The sequence below is a fragment of the Epinephelus fuscoguttatus genome, linkage group LG14 (genome assembly GCF_011397635.1).
Source record: "Epinephelus fuscoguttatus linkage group LG14, E.fuscoguttatus.final_Chr_v1".
Taxonomy (NCBI): domain Eukaryota; kingdom Metazoa; phylum Chordata; class Actinopteri; order Perciformes; family Serranidae; genus Epinephelus; species Epinephelus fuscoguttatus.
The window spans coordinates 1,183,046-1,205,271 of NC_064765.1; the positions used below are offsets into that span (position 1 = coordinate 1,183,046).

General features: G+C 40.0%; 1 protein-coding gene across 3 annotated transcripts in view; it reads left to right on the top strand.

The window, feature by feature from the left end:
- The window catches only part of slc4a11 (solute carrier family 4 member 11), a 181,590-nt gene that overhangs the window by 151,216 nt on the left and 8,148 nt on the right, over positions 1–22,226 (top strand). For all 3 annotated transcript variants that reach the window (XM_049596095.1, XM_049596097.1, XM_049596096.1), the window contains 7 exons: positions 1,478–1,610; positions 4,101–4,174; positions 8,699–8,927; positions 9,345–9,451; positions 16,142–16,307; positions 19,647–19,820; positions 21,325–21,520. In XM_049596095.1, coding sequence (XP_049452052.1) covers positions 1,478–1,610; positions 4,101–4,174; positions 8,699–8,927; positions 9,345–9,451; positions 16,142–16,307; positions 19,647–19,820; positions 21,325–21,520 — 1,079 coding nt within the window. The remainder of the gene's footprint in view (positions 1–1,477; positions 1,611–4,100; positions 4,175–8,698; positions 8,928–9,344; positions 9,452–16,141; positions 16,308–19,646; positions 19,821–21,324; positions 21,521–22,226) is intronic.

Here is a 22,226-nt window from a genome sequence, read left to right on the forward strand (position 1 = left end):
TAAAGCAAACATTGAAGAAGAGTACACTTGCAAGATAAATGTGACACTTTCTAATGTCACAATGGAGGGACAACTACGCAGGTTGATGTTAGCGCTGCTCATCGTGGACTATATTGCTGTCATTGTTCATTTTAGTCAAAGCATACAGTTTGAAAACGAGGCAAACGCGGCTCCAACTAGAAAACAATGTTTTGATGCATTGGATGTGCTGAATGTGCATATTAAGGCAGTACAGGAGGAGGTGCACATTAATAATCCTCCAGGACTGTAACATGCTCATGTTTAACCCAAACAATATGTCATGTGACTGCAGTTGCTTCACATCCAGGTCGCAACACCTTCTCACCACAAACCAACCGCACCAGAGTTCCTTTGGAACCGGACTGAGACCACCTCTTCAAGAAGGTCTCAGTCCGGTTGTTTTGGTGTGTTCACACCTGCACAAACGAACCACACTGAGGGGGCAAACACACCTGAGTTAGACTGAACCAAACAGGGCAGGTGTGAAAGCAGCCTAAGATACAAGAGACACAGTCACCAAGAAAAACACAGAGAGTAATAATGATGGTTTGGAGGCCGAGGACAAATCGCTGCTGCTTTCAGACTGCTGTCAACTCACCTGTTGGAAACTCAAGGAGCCAATCAGCAGTCCACATTCCCCCAGACTGAACCCACAACTCCAGCCAATCAGTGCAATACCTGTAGTTATGAGACATAGATCCTCACACATACAGAGCACTCACTCTCACCCAAAATAGTCATCGGAATGACCGGGTTCAGACTGCATGATGTCAGCCTGATTCTAGCCCAAAGCAGCGTTGTACTTGGTCTGCTCGTGAACGACAATGAGTGTCGTATACAATAATCCATCGTTTTATCTTGTGTAGTGTGTCATAGTTGACGACAACCAACGCCACATCTGTGACGCTTCATGAACATGTCCGGAGCTGTCACAGCCTCCACGCCAGCGAGGCATTATGTTTTCAGTTTGTCCACCTGTCCCATTCTTGTAAACCCGATGTCTCACAAACACTTAAATGGAATTTCTTCAAATTTGGCACAAACGTCCACTTAGACTCAAGAATGAAACAATTAGAATCTGGTGGTCTAAGGTCAAAGATCAATGTCACTGTGACCTGAAATCAACAGGACTTTTGGTGTAAACCACACCCTCTTCCGTTCTTCTGTCTGAATGCAGAAACATAATTTTGTCGGTTGAACAGATCCAGATGACGACTCTGATTGCCTCGACTTTGCTTATCACAACCGAGTTAACACACGAGTCTGTGTTCGGTGTGAAGGGCCGACATGTTTACTGCTGCTTCATCTGTAGGAAGAGGAAGAATTAAAGAATCCATCAGTCACCAGGAGTTAAACACTTGTGAGGTTGTCGTAGCAGATTGTTAATAAGACGACTTATTTCTCAGGTGTTTTATGATGTGTGTTCATTTCTCTGTGTGTTTGTGTGTGCGTGCAGTGATCCGAGGAATCTGTGACGACTACAACCTGGACTTCCCGGCTTTCTACGCCTGCATCGGTTTGTGGAACTGCCTCTTCCTCATCCTGGGAGGCATCTTCAACGTCAGCCTGCTCATGAAGCTCTTCAAAAGGTGTTTGTCTCACATGTTTAAATTTAACTCACTTTGGTTTTATTTCACTAAAATCCAATGCGTAGAGGCGATTCTTAGATTTACGGTGTGTCTGTTGGCGTGCGTCCGTCTCCGTCAGACAGATAAAGGTTTTAAACTGGGCGGTCATGTCAGCGTCTGCAGCGGAAATCAGCGGCACTCAGCAGAGACGTCTGTTTTGTACAACAAATAGTTTTGAAAGAGAGCGTTGTATGTGACAGCTCCTTCCCCTCCCCCGCTCCCACATATCCAGAGTTTCAGATCTTTTCCTTCAGCTTCTCTGTTCAGACTCTCTTTAGCCAAAACCAACAGATATTAGGTTTCCTTTGATACGCCGCCCTCCGTCAACTCGACGCTGAGGAAGAGGAGCAAGTACACCAATCAGGTTTTAAATATAGAACATTTTATTCTCTTTGCTCTATTTATAGTTTTATGACTCCGCGCTGATGAGGCTTTATGTTTTATGTCCCAACACGATATCTCAAGAACGCCTCAAGGGAATTTCTTCTCCACTTGGACTCAACAACGAAATGTTTAGATTTTGGTGGTCATAGGTCAAAGGTCAAGGTCACTGTGACCTTGTCTGTCTTATTCTCCTGAATGTGATATCTCAAGAACACCTTAAAGGAATTTCTTCAAATTTAGCACAAACGTTCACCTGATGAACTGATTAGATTTTGGTGGTCAAGGGTCCGAGGTTTAAGGTTGCTATGATGCATTTATCTTGTTCTTGTGAACGCGATATCTCAAGATCAGCGTGAGGAAATTTTGTCATGGTTGAGTCCGAGTAGACATTTGTGCCAAGTTTGAACTGATTAGTTATGGGTGGTCAAAGGTCAAGGTCACTGCGACCTTGTCAGTCTCATTTTTGTGAATGCAGTAACTCAAAAACACTGTGACAAAACTTATTCAAATTTGGCACAAACATCCACATGGACTCAGCAATGAACTGATTGGATTTTGGTGGTCAAAGGTCAAGGTCAGTTTGACGTTGTCTGTCTGATTCTCATGAACGCGATATCTCCAGAACCTTACCTTTAGGTAATTTCTTTAAATTCTGGTGCGCTGAGGCATACAAGATGCAGGGCGAGGGCGGCAATTCTAGTTACTCATAATTTGACTTTTTTGAAACTGGTTTATCTTTACATTTTAAATGGCTCAAAAACAAACCTTAAAAAGAGTAGCCACCATAGTTGGTTTGACCCAAAGTAAAGAAAATTAGGAGGCACGTGTAACATCCCAAGACCTACAAAAAAAAGTCTCTTGGAGCCTAAACCCAACAGGAAGTAAGCCATTGTGCATTTTTGTGCATTTTGGGCATTTATAGGTCTCATACTTTAACAAACTACTCTTAGCAATTTTTACTGATTGACTTCAAATCTTGAATTTTTGTTGAACTGTGTGACTGTGGCAAAGCATCAAATTTCCATTTTTTGCCACGAAACAGGAAGTGGTTAGTAACTCCCCGGGACACGGTCCGATCTGCCCCAAACTTCACATGAATGAAGACAGTCCTGGCCTGAACACATCTACATGCCAATATTTAGTGATAGTCATAGCGCCCCCTACTGGCAACAGGAAATGACATGGTTTATACTTTGATGCACTCCTCCTAGCAGGTTGGCCAGATCCACCTCAAATTTGTTTTCAAAAGGCGAAAGACCTGGATGATGCTTTGTGCTGACAGTTGTGAGTTTTCGTCAAATGGGGTTGGCATATTTCGCCATTAAACAGGAAGTTGTTGTAACTTGAGCATACATTGTCTAGTGTGCCTAAAATATGTCATGTATGATGAAAGTCTTGGCTTCATGCAACCTAGGTGCAAAAATCGAGGTCTAGTTATAGCGCCACCTACTGGCAACAGGAAATGACTTGGTTACCTCAAATTTGGTCAACACTGCTTTAAGACCATGATGATGTGAGATTACATCAAAGGACGTTGCCACAGCACTACATTATTTATTGTGAAACAGGAAGTTGATGTAACTTTGTTGCCCAAACACCACAGGTTTGAAAACACTCTAGGCTGTAACACATTCGGCGGCAACAGGAAGTCAGCCTTGTGTAACAATCGTCTTTTGATATTTACATGGTGTTGTTGAAAACCGATGTGCAGCAACTCGACTCAGAGTTAATGTGTGCTCTCTAGCACCACATAGTGGCCACAGGAAGTGGTGCAAAATATGCCACAGGTCATTTCTAGTGCAGGGAGTGTCGTCTCACTCCTGCGTACAGTGTCCAACTTTCACTAAAAGAAACAGCAGATTCACTTGGCAAGTACCCTCGATGTGCTCAGTGGTGCGAGGGCCCGTTCATCGCTGCTTCCAGCCTTAATTTAAATTATTTTTACGTTAAGTTGAGTTATTACTGTAATTCCAGTTCATATGAATAGATTTATACCACCTGATTTTGACATGTGCGACACTAACATCAGCCTTGACTGTCACTTCTGTCATGTTTCTGTTTCTCCAGGTCGACAGAGGAGGTCATCGCCCTCTTCATCTCCATAGCGTTTGTGGTAGACGCGGTGAAAGGCACAGTCAAAAGTAAGTTTCCTAAACACACGACAGATGAAGCTTTTCTTTGTTCCTCCATCCTCCAGCGCTAGCATCATACCTGCTGTCAGATCCACCAGCAGTCCTGTGTGTGTGTGTGTGTGTGTGTGTGTGTGTGTGTGTGTGTGTGTGTGTGTGAGCCTCAAACTCATCTCTGATTTTTAAACACAAGACAGGAAGCCTTCAAATCCCCCAAATAATCTACATATACACTTTTTAATGAAAATGTAAGCGTGCAGCTCGGCAATGATCACAGCTGTCCTGGACTGAAGAATATTTTCTTGACTGATCGCCTCAGCTGATCATTTAGTCCATTTAATTAAAAACTCACACAGTTATTTTTTATTGTCCCTCTGCAGATGAAAAATGTCACTCAGAGAAATCTCTAGAAATCTCGTGCTTATTGCAGAACAAGATGTGTTTTTGAATCTTATTGTGGTGCCAGAGAGTTAATTCTCTCTAAATAGACAATGAAACACAACAACAACAACAAATCTCCCAAACAGTTGATGAATTATCTGATCGAATGATAGCAGTCCCTATTATTTAAATCCACTGCAGGTCAAACTAATAAGTGAGCATTTCATCTGACTGAGGATAACAAGATGTTTACATTAGAGACTGTTCTTTATTTATCAGAGGATTAGTGTGACTGCTTTTATTCTGACCCTCCCTGAAGCTCCACATATTTCCCCTTGACCCTCCCTGAGTGACTGGAAGAAAATCCATGACCCTCCCTCCACCATAAATGACTTAGTAGATTTTTAAAACTAAAACTAAAACTAAAACTTAAAGACAAACGTTGAAGATGAAATCCTGGAGTTGGAAAAAAAAGTCTCAGTTTTTCAGTTTATTTTTGGGCAGATTTTAAAGGAGACATAGAACAAAGTGATTTTGGTGAAATCACTATTTTAACCCTTTGTCCACCTCCTGTGGACGGCTGCAGGAAATGGTTGTTTGCATGACTCTGTTTAGATTTAAAATAAGAATCATCAGAGCTCCAGCATTCATTCTTTTAGCAGCAGGAAAACTTCTGTCTCCTCTTCATCACGTCATGACCTTACGTTGTCTTACCTTACCTGCTGTGAAAACATTTCCCTCTAACAGCCTTGGGACATCGCTGTTTCCATGATCCTGTATATATATTAATCTAAAATAAAAACCATGAGAGCGAGAACATTCATTTATTTCGCAGCGGAGAGCTAAAGGCTTCTGTCGTCAGTGTCATCACGTTGTACGCTCGTAATGACGTCACTGTGTAACGTTACATGTGGTGCAAACCTGAGCGGTGGCACCAGAGGAATGAAAGATGAATCCAAAACAACGTATTTCCACTCTGCTCATAAAAATGAGCATATGGCAAAACTAAATAATGTACACAGTTTAAATAACTTATGGAGTGTTGAGAAATATTTTGTTTATGTTTCAGCTTTTAAAAATATCTTGGATTAATATGATTTGTGTTTTTTTGTAAACTCTGATGAAAAAAAAAAGTCTTATTTCCATATTTTTTATGACACAGTTTCACTTTTATTAATCATTATGATTTATTGACTAATGTTGTGTTCACACCAAATGTGATGTGAATTTTTGCTTGGCGTTGCTTGTGCGAGTTTGAAAGCTAGAATATTTTCTGTTGACTCACTTCACACGCGCATGAAATCGCTGAATCGAAGAATGCACTTTTGCCGGTAGGTCCTCGGCATCCCGGGGGATCTCAGTGCTGACTGGCTATTGTGGTGCGAATTTGTTGTGGAAGTTCTGATTTTTCATCTCTCGAGAATGTGCATGACGTGAAATCGCACTACTCACTTCATTCACACCGTGTAATTTGCGTATTTCATGACATCCATGTCATGTCCATTGCGCTTCAAATTGTATCTTCACGTTGACTTTACATGCATTACGCATATTGCTGTGTTTGCGCCGGGTGTGAACACGTTACATAACCTTTCAGCTCAGGTTGTACAGATAATAGTGACATGAAGCATTTGAGGATACTCTAAGAAGTGACATCACAATGAGCAAAAATACCACTGTAGGTCCTGGTGGATGGTTTCTGTTGCAGAGTTCAAAGTTCAGATTTTGTTATGTGTTTTTTTTTTTCTCTGACGACAGTGTTCATCCCTCATAATGTGTTCAAGGACCGTTGGAAATTTGAAATTCCTACAATAATTTCTGTTTTTACAGTTTCTGGCTGATAAATAGTTTATTTTTTCTTAGGAAAAAAAAATCAGTTGTAAAATAAATACAAAACATAACCATTTAAATCACCCTCAAATATGGAACAGTTCCTTAGTCCCTCTGTTCTTCAGGTGGGTCAGGACACTGAGAGGCTGAGACAGATACTGAATTAATCAACCCAGATCTGGACCCTGCCTGCAGCCATACTGCACCACGCCTGCCTTTACTGCACCTCATCTTAGTATACCATAAATATTTTACACAATTTAATTTCCAGAAAGACGAGGTGACGATAGCAGAATGTAATTTATTTGGAATGCAGTGTTGTCCTGTTTTGGAGATTGCCGGTGCAGTAGTTCAATTTTCAGAAACCATTTGTAAAATACGCTCCGAGCTCATATGCCATTACCATAACATTAACCTCTGCCATTTTGTTGACACTTTTCATCCCAAATATTTCGCAGTAACATGAATGAATACATTCAGGCTGTGTATCCAGTCTCCTCTGCAACTTTGCCTGCTGCATAACTTTCCTCTGGTGTGATGAAAAGGCCTGCGGACGGAGCGACACACACACTCTTCAGTCAGAGTGATAGAAATCATTTCTCTGTGTGTGACACTCTTATACACATCACTGCTTCAGTCTCCTCATTTACAGTAGCTTTAAAGCACAAACACACATTATCACTGCTGTTAATACTGAAGCTCTGACGCTCCACTGATCTCAGGTCTGTACAGTCGGGTCCGGCTCAGCACAGAGATAAAATCACACAGTGTGATGTTTAAGGATTATAATCCATTGACCTCTGATCCTGTCGCTGCCGTTAAGATGATTTTAATATCTGATATTTGATGTCTGAGACAAAATGTCCAAAAACAATAAACAGGACAGGGATCATCCTGAGTGATGTCCGATCTGTATTCTGCCCCTGATGAAGAGCAGCACGTGGCCTCAAACTTTGCCTCCTCCAGAGACTCAAACAGGATACAGAGTCTGAATGATGATGTAATGCACAGCTGACAACAGGGCAGGTGGATTTGTCTCATTCTTGTGACATCACAAGTATAATTTTGTCATATTGAAACTTTTTTGTCAAAGATGACTTTATTCTGGACGTGAGCAGAAATCTCTCTGAAGCACAGACGAGCTGTTCAAGTTCAGTGGTTTATGAATGAACTAATATGAAAGAACATGTCATTGATGTGTTCAGGTGCACATGTCAAGAGGTCACGTCCCCAAACCAAGGACACAAAGCAAGTTGGAAAAGTGAAGTGTGACTAGATGAGCTGACTCAGCAAAGATAACACTGAATGGGAAACGTTGATCTGCAGGAGAATAAATGTTTGAAATCTGCAGAATATTTGAGAGAGTTTCTGAATTATTTGATTATATTTTTAAATTTTGAATCGTCACTTGCTGCCTGAAATTTGTGTTTTTCATCAAGTTAATTTGTCATTTCTTAAAATGAATTATTGATTTATATTGAATATTATAGCACATGTACAACATGTTACTGAAAGCAAATCAGTGCATATTTGTTTCTTATTTTTTATTGTTATTTTTTATTGTTAATTAATTGATTAATTAATTACTAAATATCTATCTTACAAAATATAAACTTGTCTTTTTTTATATAATATAAATTATACATGACTTCTGAATATAAAACAGTCTAAATCTGTGCATATATATGTATATATATATATATATATATATATATATGTATACACACACAAACATATATATTACCAATTGTCTAAAAAAATAATATAAATAGTAATATTACACATTTATCTTAGTCAACTTGTCCTGCTTTTTTAAAATCTTTTAATAAATGAATACATGTAATACAAGATATGAATACACAGTATATATATGTATATTTATGTATATATGTGTAAACCCACATACTTTAAAGAAATATCCACTCATTTACATATTAATACATTGTTATTAAGAGAAAAATAAATCCATAAATAATTCCTGTGAACAGCTGGTGAATGTCAAACCCTTTCTTCAACCCTCCTGAATATCATGTCTTTATACGTGATTTAAAATGTGTGCATGTTTGGACATACAGAAAATTTTCCGTATTGCCTTTTTTTTTATTTTGGAGAATAAACTCATCAGGATTCATCCTCTGGGCAGCATGACTGTCTGTGCAACTGTCCATCTGTCTCATATTTATTGACATATTTCTAAAAAAGTCAAAGTCACAACTGACTGACATCAGCATTCTTAGAGCCAACCCGTTAGTGTGGCTGAACATTTTGATAGGTTGCTGAAAGTGGTTGTTTTGATATAACTAAAAGCTGTGGGCGTGTCTCCAGTCTTTCACAGGTACTACCACGCCCCGACGCTGGCCAACAGAAGCATAGAGACCTTCAGTCGGAGCGAAGACCTGCTCGGGGGAAACAGGAGCGAGGTGGCAGCCGGGCTCGCGCTCAACGCCCTCCCTGAATCCCTCATCCAGTGCACTCGAGAGAGGCCGGTGCTGTGCCTCCTGCTGATGCTCGGGACGTTATGGATGGGCTACACCCTGTACCAGTTCAAACGGAGGTACATTCAGCACTGCAGCACTGCAGCACTCTAAAGATAAATCACTGGAGAAGTTTAAATCTTGTTTGGATGAGAGCACCGCAGGCTGCGATGAATACTGCTGAGTTGGGCCTTGAGTCTAAAGATTGTCTGGAGTGACAGAGCTTAAAGGAAGTTTCCAGACGGGCTCTCTCAAAGCTCCCGTTTCTGTCGAAGCTTCTGTTCCAGCCTGTGATTTAATAAGCATTAATATTCTACTTCTGATTGCCCCCAGTAATCAAATCAACCTCAAAGCCGGATTCAATTGTGTAAGCAAAAGGCGGACCGAGGTACTTAAGCAGTGTCAGGATTGCAGCCATTGTCCTTGTCTTGTCCACAGTAATTGTATTCCTCTATTATTTGTCTCTCCTCGCCCCCCCCCCCCCCCCCCCCTTTCAGCCCGTTCCTGCATGCCAAAGTGAGGGAGGTGCTGTCGGACTGCGCCCTGCCGATCTCAGTGCTCATTTTCTCCTTCATCGGCTCCTACCTGTTCAGTGACATTGAGCGTGAGTATCGTCTGTTGGTTCTTCAGGTGACGGAGTGAATTCACTTTGATAAATAAAACCAATCAGCCCAATCACAGTGTGTTTAAACTGACCTGCAACAAACGGGACCACGATTTTGTTTTGGGTTCTGTTTTTACGCCTCTGTGACGGCGATAACTGCAGCCAGAGGCATTATGTTTTCAGGCTCTCCGTCCCTCCATCCCTCCCATTCTTTTGAACACGGTATCTAAACGAGGTAATTTCGAAGAGTCAAGGATGATCTGATTGGAATTTGAAGGTCAAGGTTAAGGTCACTGTGACCTTGTCCATCTAATAATTGTAAACGCAGTATCTCAAGAATGCCTTTGAGGAATTTCCTCAATGAAAATCTGATTAGTTTTTGGTGGTTGAAGGTTAAGGTCACTGTGACCTTACGTCCATCTCATTCTTGTGAACGCAATATCTCGAACACCTTTAATGAATGTCATCAAATTTGGCACAAACATCCACTTAAATTCAAGGATAAAGTCAATGGAATGTGGTGGTTGAAGGTACAGGCAGAAGGCCTTGTAACAGGTTGTCCTACGTTCATATATATGCACATCCATTCATCTGGCCATCTTTCTCTTCCATTCTCTGAACACAATACTTTTAGAACGCCTAAGGGGATTCCTTTGCATTTGGCACAAACGTCCGCTTCGACTCAGTGATGAACTGATTAGAATTTGGTGGTCAAAGGACAGGATAACTGCAACCTTGTCTGTCTAATTATCATGAACGCAATATCTCAAGAATGTCATGAGGGAATTTCCTTAACGAAGATCTGATTGAATTTTGGTGGTCAAAGGTCAAGGTCACTCTGACATTGCGTCTGTCTCATTCTTGTGAACGCAATATTTCAAAAACACCTTGAAGGACTTTCCTCAAATCTGGCACGAACATCCACTTGGACTCAGTATTGAACTAACTAGAATGTGGCGGTCAAAGGTCAAGGTCAGTGTGACCTTGACCATCTATTGTCATGAACGCAATATCTCAAGAATGTGTTGAGTGAATTTCCTTAACAAAGATCTGATTAGATCTGGTTGATCAAAGGTCAAGGTCACTGTGGCTTTGTGTCCGTGACAGTCTTGTGTACTCAGTGTCTCAAAATCACCTTGAGAGAATTTCCTTGAATTTGGCACAAACGTCCACTTTGAGTCAAGGATGAACTTACTGAAATATGGTGGTTGAAGGTCAAGGAAGAATGCCTTGTATTACAAGAACAGTGCCATTGCAGCTAGCTAATGTTAGCTGAGATGTCACCGGAGGCGAGTTTTCATGCCTCACTGCAGGCAATAGCCGTGGCCGGAGGTGTTATGTTTCACAGGTTGTCCATCCGTTCATCCCATTCTTATGAACGCAGTATCTCAAGATCGTCCTAAGGAAATTCTCTTGAATTTGGCACAAACGTCTGCTTGGACTCAACAATGACCTAATTGAATTTGGCTTCGGTGATTGAAGGTCAAAGGTCAAGGTTACTTTGACGTCACACATGTTCTTGGCCCTAACTCTAGAATTCTTTATCTTAATCTTAATTTCTTTGTGAATCCACACGAGGCAGCTCGCAGCTGAAATCTGACTTTCGACTTTCTGAGGTCAAAACTCTTTAATCTTTAGTTCATGATGAGCTAAAATTGTAAATTTTAGGATCAAATCACACACAATGACTGATATTTTAAATCTGTAGGTTTAATGCATTATAGAAATGTAAAATTTAGCTCTAAATCTTTTGTGATAATGTTTAAGCTACGGTAATGTACAGAGTTGACATACAACTGTATGAGGGACTATATGACCACTGCCTTTGTAATGACCTTGATCTTCCTGAGAGTTTTAAAGAGGGAGGAGATGATGACTAAATATTTTGTTTCTCTGTGAAATATCAGGTTTGTGTTTTGTACTGTGGATCATACTAAATACTCCCATACCCATGAGTCTCAGCTGCTGTTGCTATGGTGACAAAGCCAGTCAGAGGCACAAATTAGAGCTGCTGCAAATTCAAAAAGCTTTGTTGTTATGACTTGGACAGAAAGTGTCTCAGAATCCCAAAGTGATGCATAAAACAGAATTTGAAGCTCTGCGATCAGATGTTTCTGATCAAAATGTACATCTGGGATTGGAGGGTTAGGATCAATGTTCAAAGGCCTGTACCTGAGTGTTAATCACAGAACTCGATCACAGTATCTCATCTGTTGTAATGATGATTTAACCAGGAGAGTTTCACATCTGTCGGAACATGAGAAATACTTCAGTCGTCATCACAGCCTCGTCTGTGCAGAAAATACACAGAACTTTAGGAACTCTGGACGCCCAAAATACCTCCTGACACATGCTAACTCTGAGCACATGTACAGGCAGATATGTTTTCTCACAGCTTTTTAATGAATGGTGAAGTGATTAGCAGTTTTATTTCTGTGCTGTTAACGAGGCTAAATATGACTCAGGAAGGCAATATTTGATTTGTAACATCTGCGTGTGTGTTAAAGGGACAGTTCACCCCAAAATCAAAACCACATATTTTTCCTCTTTCCTGTAGAGCTGTTTGTCAGTATGGATAGTTTTGGGTTATCAGCCGTTGAGATGTCTGCCTTCTCTCCAGTATAATGGAACCCAAAATCCATTTAAAAACCTGCGCGGTGATTCAGTTGGTGGGTGTAGACAGAAAATAGTTCCTACATGAAACTGCTCACAACGAGGTCTGTGGATTATCTCCAGTAACTTCGTCAGGATTTCTGGAAACAGACATTTTTTGGCCCTCTACGACCAATATCTCCAACACTCAGCAACTTGCACCAATTTGATAAACCGCTCTACAGGAAAGAGGAGAAATATGTATTTTTTTATTTGGGAGTCAACTCTCCTTTAATTGTCCATTAAACAAACAGAAGGTGGGTTTATTCGCTGCATTCTCCTTCCATCTTATCAAATACGGCGGCTTTGTCAGCGGACCTTAACGTCACAATATGATGTGCTAGGTAGCCTTATTCGTTGGTTTTGGACATTCACAGATGGTGTCTCAATTTACGCATACATGCATTATGTCTTTACAAAATAAACATACTGTGTAAAACACTTTACTTTTTACGTTTATTTCTTTTGGTTTAGGCAACAAAAGCCTGTGTTTAGGTTTAGGAAATGCATCGTGGTTTAGCCTGAAATAAGTGTGGTTGTTGCTAACATAATATAAAGTCATGTGACATTTGTCACTAGTGTAGCATGCTACACATACTAGCCAGGCCCCCGGAAAGTACGTCAGTTTTCGTAGTGGCCAAACAGTGGTACTGCAATTTCCAGGGTCTTTCATGTGATGCCACTGGGCCCAAAAAGACTGTTTTCCCATTGACTTAGAGATGTCTGTAAATCAATGAATACATTTTTTCAAGCATCTTAACTAATGAAATGACTCGTTCTACTATCAAGATTTAATCCATTTGGTCCGATAACATTTCAAAAATTTTGGAGCAGCCACAAGATTAGATTTATTCTTTTTCAATCTCCATTCAAGTTAGGGAAGCGCTAAACTGGGAGTCAGCGGAAGTCTCGCCTGCTCTATGGGCCCAGTGATGTGGAAGCAGCACCGATCATCAGGGTTATTTCATACCGTGAACACAGAGCTTTTTGGCTTCATGCTCCTCTGAACAACTTTAATAGGAATGAACGGGATCCTGCCGCCGATGTTGTATCCAGTTCTCTTAGCACGCTACCATGATACTAGCACTCTACCATGTTACTAAAAAACTCCACTGACTTTAGTTTTCACACAGGAAACAAACTACGAGCTCCCAGGGGGAAAGACCGGAGTTGTTCGTCCCATCCACGGTTCTTGCTCATTATACTGCAGTAGTTGCCGGTGTCAGAAATAGTTGCCACTTGGTGCGTATCACACCGCCGCAAAGAGTGTCTCGGTGCATCGTGTCTGGCGCTGACATTTACTGACAAAGTGGCAGAATTTGACAAGTGAGGTCGTGGTCGGCAGCATCAGAAACAGATGCTGACCAATATGTATCAAACACTGCACAGGTGCCTCTGTGCGCTGATGTCTGACGCCAAAATCATCGACATGTAGGAGTGAGAACGACTGGTTTATTGTTCAGGCCTGTCATTTTGAGTAGTATATAGGTAATGTTACAGTCAGTTTGGCTCCCTGCTGTAAGAAACAAAATCTGTGGATCAAAGCACGGCGCCTGTTTGTTTCAAAAATGACATTAAATATGAAAAATGCTGTTGTTGGTTGGTCGTCAGCTGTCACTGTCTGACTGCACAGTACTGTCTGGGGTGTATTTACACTTTGGGGATTTAGACTCTGGTCCAAATCTGCCGAAGGGCTCAAACTTACAGCTCGTTTCCTTCCAAGAGAGACGGTGTAACTGCGAGGCCTCCCCTGTTTGCTGGCTTTATTGTCTTTTTATGTTCCTTAATCAAGGCACAGGCCAAAACACATTGGAGATTTTCAGTTTTTATCCTCTATTGTTTCGCATCATTTTCAGTCTCCATTCATTGTTGCCAAGGCAGCAGCTGTTCTCCAGGGGTCGACACAGAAACACAGAGACGAGCGCCAAACCCTCAAGTAAATTTAAATTTAAGTGCCCGGCCAATTTTCTGTTCCTTTACCTCCAGAGACAATAAGTCATAAGATAATAGGCCCATTATTGTATTGTCATTTCTTCCTAAATTTAACCAACTGCACTTAATTCAGCAGTGTTTGAGAGGACGCCGTCCTAAATGAGATCTTCAGTGCTTGAGAAAAAAAAACAGCCGCTGTCAGAAAACGATTCTCGGTGTGAAAACGCGAGTCATCAAAACAGTTTGAGAGACAGTTATGTTTGAGGAGATGGACTCTGACGAGCTTGGGAAGTGCTGATGGTGAATTTTAGGCAAAAATTCTTCACAAAGTCGTTTTCCTGTCACCTTTTAATGTCCACTAAAAACCTGATGTTTGTAATTCAGCTGTGATCGAGCAGGTCATGTCCTCAGATACTGTTATCCAACAGAGTAAGGACACGTTCATCAGAGGAAGAGCTCACTGTTGAATCAGACTCACAGCTGTATGTATTAATTATCAGTTACTCTGCAGTCGGGCTGTCAAATGATATTTTTTTAAAATCACAAATCAGCTCTGAATTTCAGTAGTGAATTGCAGTTATTGGCATTTTTAATGGAATGTTTAAAATTCCATTATATTGCATTTCCAGACACTTCTGAAGTTCTAATTAACGAGGTGAGTGCTTTGATTGGGAATCAAATGAATGCAAATAAATTGACTTTTAAATCAGAGCTGCTCTGCTGCAACAGTGAGGTCTGAAACCATGAACCGCTTCACTCTGCGGAGACCCCACGATACAATATTATCACAATACAATATTATTGCGATTTGCGAGTATTGCGCTAGAATATATTGCGATTTATTACCTTTTTTAGCTGCAAATTCTGTCCCTAAAGGAAACTATGTCAAGATTTCAGGCTGTTCATCTCACTTCAGTCATTTTTTATTGCAGCAAAGTGTTTCTCATGAACTGGAAAAGGAACTGATGATATTCATCTCAGGCTACCTAAAGTTTAATTTCTATTTGTAATATTGATAATTTATATAATAAAAAAATCAACTCTTGGTGTACATGTAATGATACGATACTGCCACACAAAAATATCGCAATACTATGCTATATTGATCCCCCGACACATTTTTCCCCACAACGTGCTAATGTTCTTAGCACAAGCCTATGGCATTTTACATTGAATAAATTAGCCTAGTGGTTAGCAGAGTTTTCCTTTACTCATATGAAGCCAGGAACCTTCGTGATGTTACGATACACCGCCAGTCGGCCATCTGTCACGTCAGTATGAAATGCGGACATGCACAGTCAGTTGATAACGTGGCCACACACATTAGACATGACTAACTAGAAACAGTTTCAAACACAAATCAGCTTCTTTATAACTCACAAGATTCACAGACAAACACTTGTGTTTTGCTGTATACCATTTTCCCCGCAAATACCACATGCTAACGTTATTAGCACAAGTCTATGGCATTTTATACTGAATAAATTAGCCTAGCAGCTAGCAGAGTTTTTCTTTTCTCATATGAAACCAGGATAAATCACACACAGGACTTTATATGCAGGTCTGCAGTCAGTTTCCACTCATTTAGGAACGCTGTTGTGAACTACATTTCATTTCCTCCACAGGTCGGTGGTGATTCACTCACTCCAAAATAACATTAGTGATTTCTGTCCTTGGTGATGTGGTCAGTCTACTTAGCTTCACTTGTATGCTCAGCTCATTGGCTCAAACTCGAAGTAGCAGCACGCAGCAAATGGCCGCATGCAAATTAAAAACAAAAAACAGTGTGGACCTTAATTCATTGTGATTAAGGCATCATGCTGACACTACTTTCTTGATTAGTATCTGTGTAGTTTTGTGCCTCAGATGTTGGTTGTTCTGTACAACTAACACTCCAACACTCAAAGGTATTTAACTTCAGTTAGACAAGGACAAACAGCAGATCCTCACATCTGACAATCAGCCGATATTTCGTCTTTGGTCTTGAGAAATAACTGCAATGATTAACAGATTACCAGACTAGTTTCCATTTATCTTCTGACTGAGTGATTTATTGACTGATTATTTCAGCTGTGGTTGTGATTCATTTCTCTCTTTCTGTTTCAGTTCCAGTCTTTAAAGTTCACGACCGGCCCGTCTTCAACGTGGCTCCATTTGAGCGGTTGTCGGCCATGAACGTGGTCAGCGCCATGGGCCTTGGCTTCCTCCTGGCCCTCCTCATCTTCATCGACCAAAACATTGTTGTCTCGTTGACCAACGCTCCGGAGAACAGGTAGAGGCAAAGATTAGTTCATGTACAGACGGAGTCTTTTTAATCTTTGTTATGATTTTATTTACAGTTATTAAACTGTCAGTGCTGTCAGAAGGGATTGTATTAGGGAGGGTGAATCCCGGGATGCTTCTAATTTTTGTGCATTAACTGGCTTAAACTCTTTCCATGACCCTTCAAAAAGCCAGCGAGGACCTTTGGGATCTGCTGAAATGGGATATTTGCCGGTCTGTTAGGGGGGAAGATTAACTGAGCCAGAAACTTGACATCTGAGTCAAATTGTCACAGTCAGGGAGCTCTGAAGAAGCCTCGCAGCCAAAACACGATGTTGAGCTTTTACCCTGTTCCTCTAAATTTGCATTGGAGAGACCACTTTAGAGCCATCAGCCATCAACCAGCCCCACAGTGACAATCTATAATGATGGAGTCTCAACCCTTATCATCTACATTTGTTGGGCAGAAATTAATTGGATCTAAATGTCTGTTCCAAACGAGGAAGAACTCACCGGGAGGCAAAACAACAGCTGCTATAGTCTAAAAAATAGTCAGGTTTCCAAGACGAATTATCTTATTTTATAAGATTAAAATGTTTCCTTACGTCATATTGCTGTTATATGAAGGCTCATTAATGCAAGTGTGACATAAAGAAAAAGATCCTGTGAGTCATTAAAATGAGACTTTAACAGAATCCTGAACAAGTTTCTCATTGTATTGAGCTGTGAACTCATTATTCTGAGAACGTTTGTAATTATTCTGAGATACTAACTCATTAGTTTGAGATACTAACTCATTTTGAAATATTATATCATACTCATGGAAGCCAATTTCCACCACTTGATGGAAAAAATGAGATACTATCTCAAAATAATGAGATACTAAGTCGAAATAATGAAATACTAAGTCAAAAATAATGAGATACTAAGTCAAAAATAATGAGACGCTATCTCAAAATAATGAGATACTAAGTCAAAAATAATGAGATACTAAGTCAAAAATAATGAGACGCTATCTCAAAATAATGAGATACTAAGTCAAAAATAATGAGATACTAAGTCGAAATAATGAGATGCCAAGTCCAGTAATGAGGTCAGTGAGTACAGTTGCAGCCTTTGACAATCCAAGCCATTATTTTGATTTAGTATGTCATTATTTTTGACTTAGTATCTCATTATTTTTGACTTAGTATCTCATTATTCTGAGATAGCTTCTCATTATTTTTGACTTAGTATCTCATTATTTTGACTTAGTATCTCATTATTTTGAGATAGCTTCTCATTATTTTGACTTAGTATCTCATTATTTTGACTTAGTATCTCATTATTTTTGACTTAGTATCTCATTTTTGAGATAGTTTCTCATTATTTTTTTGATATTATCTCATTATTTTTGAGATAGTATCTCACTATTTTTTGACTTAGTATCTCATTATTTTGTGATAGTATCTTACTATTTTTTGACTTAGTATCTCATTATTTTGATAGTTTCTCATTATTTTTTGATATTATCTCATTATTTTGACTTAGTATCTCATTATTTTTGAGATAATATCTCATTATTTTTGACTTATTATCTCATTATTTTGAGTTAGTATCATTATTTTGAGATAGTATCTCATTATTTTGAGTTATTAGATCTTATTTTTTTCTATCAAGTGGCAGAAATGGGCTTCCATACATACTAACTCATTATTTTAGATACTGACTCGTTTTTATGACATGCTAACTCATAATTTTGAGATTCTAACTCATTATTTTGAGATACTAACTCATAACTTTGAGATACTAACTCATTAGTTTGGGATACTAACTTATTATTTTGAGATACTAACTCAATTTTGAGATACTCACTGACTATTTTGAGATACTAACTCATAATTTTGAGAAATCAACTCATTATTTTTGAAATAGTATCTCATACTACCTTATTATTTTGAGATACTAACTCATAATTTTAAAATACTAAATAGTTTGAGATGTTAACTCATTAGTTTGAAATAATATCTCATACTAACTTATTTTGAGATATTAACTCATTATTTAGAGAAACTAACTCAATAGTTTGAGATATTAACTCATTAGTTTGAGAAACTAACTCATTATTTTTGAAATAGTATCTCATACTAACTTATTTTGAGAAACTAACTCAATAGTTTGAGATATTAACTCATTAGTTTGAGAAATTAACTCATTATTTTGAAATAGTATCTCATACTAACTTATTTTGAGAAACTAACTCAATAGTTTGAGATATTAACTCATTAGTTTGAGAAACTAACTCATAATTTTTCAAAATGTTTATAATTATATTGAAATAAAATTATTGTTCTGAGAAAGTTTCTCATTATTACGAGGAACTAATTCATTATTTTGGAAAAAATTGTCAGTATTGTTAGAGACTACCTCATTATTTGAAATACTATCTCATTATTATTCTCATTATAATAACTGACAGGATCTTTTTATTTTTCATTACACTGGCAGAAATGTCTTTCCATAACTGTGATATTACTGACTCTATCCAAACTAAAATAAATTAAATACTTTTAATTAACTAAAGAATGAAAATGATGTAACGCCTATAAAAAGCTCTGTAAACAGTGTTTTGTGGATTTAACCTTTAACTCCAGCTCTCCTGTCGAGTCTCTAACAATAGAACTGAAGATGGAAACAGTTCCTGGTTATTTCTGCTCCTGCTTTGCTCTTTTTATTCTTCTTGTTTCCTCGTCTCTGCTTTTAATCTGTCACAATATATTAGTTTAAAATATCAATCTTTTAAGTTAATAATTACTGGTGTCTTTTGGCTGATGGAAAAAAGGTGCAAATAAAACTTAGTGAGACTTTTCCAGGTTTATTTTTGTCTCTATTATTATTTATATAAATTGCTGTAGACAGTAAAGCTGGACAGACAGGGAAGATGCACAGGAGTGATCTCTCGCTAACGTGCAGAAAAATAAAGGTCACATCATCCTTTTCTGTAACGTTACCGTAACATGGCGACGGCGTGTGACATCACTGTCGGTGACATGTTGATTCTTTACATGGATGTTTTTCAGATGTTGAATGAGAAGAATCAGTGAAACATCTAAGTGAGTTTATTCAGGTTGTGTTGAAGGGCACCGCTGACCTTAGGAGGATGATGCCATTTGTATCTGTGTGTGTGTGTGTGTGTGTGTGTGTGTGGTGACTTCTGTCACTTGTGCTCACTTCAAAATATTACTGTATGCAAATGTTGTTTTCTCTGTGTGTTGGTGCAGATGTGTTTCTTGGTGTTGTGATGTGGCGTGTTGTTGTTGTTGTTGTTGCTGTGCCGCGAGCTGGGTGTCACAGTTGTGTCTCTCCTCAGGTTGCTGAAGGGCACGGCCTATCACTGGGACCTAATGCTCTCTGGGCTCATTAACATACTGATGTCGGTGCTGGGGTTGCCCTGGATGCACGCCGCCTTCCCCCACTCCACTCTTCATGTGCGGCAGCTGGCTTTTGTGGAGCAGCGCGTGGAGGGGGGGCACCTCTATGAGACGTGAGTTTCCCGCCCTCTCATCGCCAGCGCTAATCAGACGCTCAATTAAAGGTCGTCTTCAGAGCATGTGGCTACTGTATCCTGCTCTCGGCTGATTGCATGATTACTATGTAACGCAGCATTTTATCTCCGGGGGGACGAGGTGAGGCGGCGGCTCACAGACAAGAGCGTTTCGTTAGAGTTCACAGATATGCAGGAATCCTGAGGAGTGATGGGGGGGCCCCGCGGGGGGGGGTAATCTTCCAGAAGAGCAGCAGATCTAATTACAGATATTGATTGGAGAGAATTGTGTCATTTAGGGCTCTTGAAAGGATGTATATGTCTGGAAATGAATATCTCAAATTTACATATCTGATTTTCTGTCAAACTGAACAAACGTGTGTGAAAGTTGTTAGTTCCCAACTTTTTTAATATGTTAACAGCTACATATGGAGCACCTGTCAGAAGCAGAACTACAGAAGCATCATGGTTCACTTGAGAAAGAATCATTCTACTGTGGTTTTTCTGAGGAGCTGTCTGTACACAGATTTTATCAATAGATATTTTTGCCGATCTGTTCTCGTCCCACCTCGTCACATATCGCCATTCAGTCAGTGGACTTTCACGTCTACATATGACGCAAGGTCTCCTCCTGGGTCTGCTGCCTGGTAATTTACGCTCATCAGATGCATCAAGTCTTTTCACAATAAACTTCCATTTTCACAGGAAATGTGCAGTTTCTGTTTTAACAATGTCACACAACAACTCATATTTACATTTATTTCTTTATGTAACAAACACACGTGGTTAGGTTTAGAAAAAACATCATGTTTCGGCTCAACATTCAGACAGGAAGCAAGTAGCAAGCTCCTGGTTTTGTTTGTGTTTTGAGTCAGTCATTATTTCCAGCACCGCTGTAGGAACTTCACCGCTGACTAGTGTTTTGGAGGTGTAACTGCAGAGCGACACAGACACACCAACACATATATGTAAATGCTCACAACAATGTAGGCCTTTTGCATAGGCTACAGCAGTGGTTGCCAACTGGTGGGTCGGATCTGTTCTGAATGAGCCGCAGACTAATAAGTGACTAATGGACAGCTTCTCGTCAGAGACACCAAACTAGCTCGACAGCAAAGCCAAACTCAAGTGTGATCCACAGACCTTGAATCAATGACTGTGGCTGCACCTGTTGGGAACCACTGGGCTCATCCATCTAAAGTGAAAGAAGTTTTTGACTGTGTGGGATCAGAGTCAGTCAGAGAGTCTCTTCATCTGTTTATTAAGGTCAAAGGACAAACGATCACTGCTGGTAACACGTCCTAAATACTGAATATAACTTTGTTTTATTTTCCCCTCAAAAGAATCTTTCAAATGGCAAATGTGCAGCACGACCGATAAGAAAATCCTGGAGAGAAAAATGTCTGTTTCATTGTATGAAAGCATTGTGAGCTCTCCATTAACCATTCATCGCTGTGTGTTATTGTGTTTATGTGTGTGTGTGCGTGTGTGTGTGTGTCCTCAGTATCGTCCAGGTGAAAGAGACCCGGCTGACGTCTCTGACTGCCAACATCTTCATCGGCGTGTCGGTGCTGCTGCTTCCTCTCCCGCTGCAGTGGATCCCCAAACCCGTCCTGTACGGCCTCTTCCTCTACATCGCTCTCACCTCCATCGATGGAAACCAGATGTGCGACCGCATGGCTCTCCTCCTCAAGGAGCAGGTGAGTGTGTGTGTGAGCAGATGCCAATCGCAGGGCTCTGCAGATCAAACGGTTGACTGGCTGCCCGCCGGTGGAGGACCAGACCTCCAGCAAATAATACTTGCAAATATCTTTTTTCTGTGTGTTTGTGATAATGTGCTCAGGTGAAAATCGGACGGATCAGATCCTAAATGAACATCATTATTCTGGTATCAGTCACATAGAGATGATTTCTGACAGATGTCTCCTTCTACTAATGAACCTTCAAAATAGTCAGATTAAAACATTAAATCATATCTGCACAATACTTACTCACAGAGATCTCCTCTCCTGTGTGTCCGATTTAACCTTCCTACTGGAAGCAACACTTGCCATTTTCCCTCCAACTGTTCTCCTCACACACACTGGCGCCTCCAAATGGCTGCAAGAGGAACTGTTCAAAAAATATATGCTGTGCATTTCAATCCCCACAGTACCATGTTATTGTTATTTCACTGTCACAGATATAAAATGTCAGAGTGTACAGTCTGTGCAGTCAGAACTTTAAAGTTAAACCACATACATCACAAAGTAACAACAGCAGAGCTCTCAGAGCTGACCCACATCTCTGGCGAACTCGGTAAGTGGCGTTTATTTTATCTCCAAGGTATCGGATATAAAAGCAGGAGGGTCAAAGTTCAGGGTGTGATGTTATGAGACAACAGTACCACCTTTTTAAGGGCAGCTG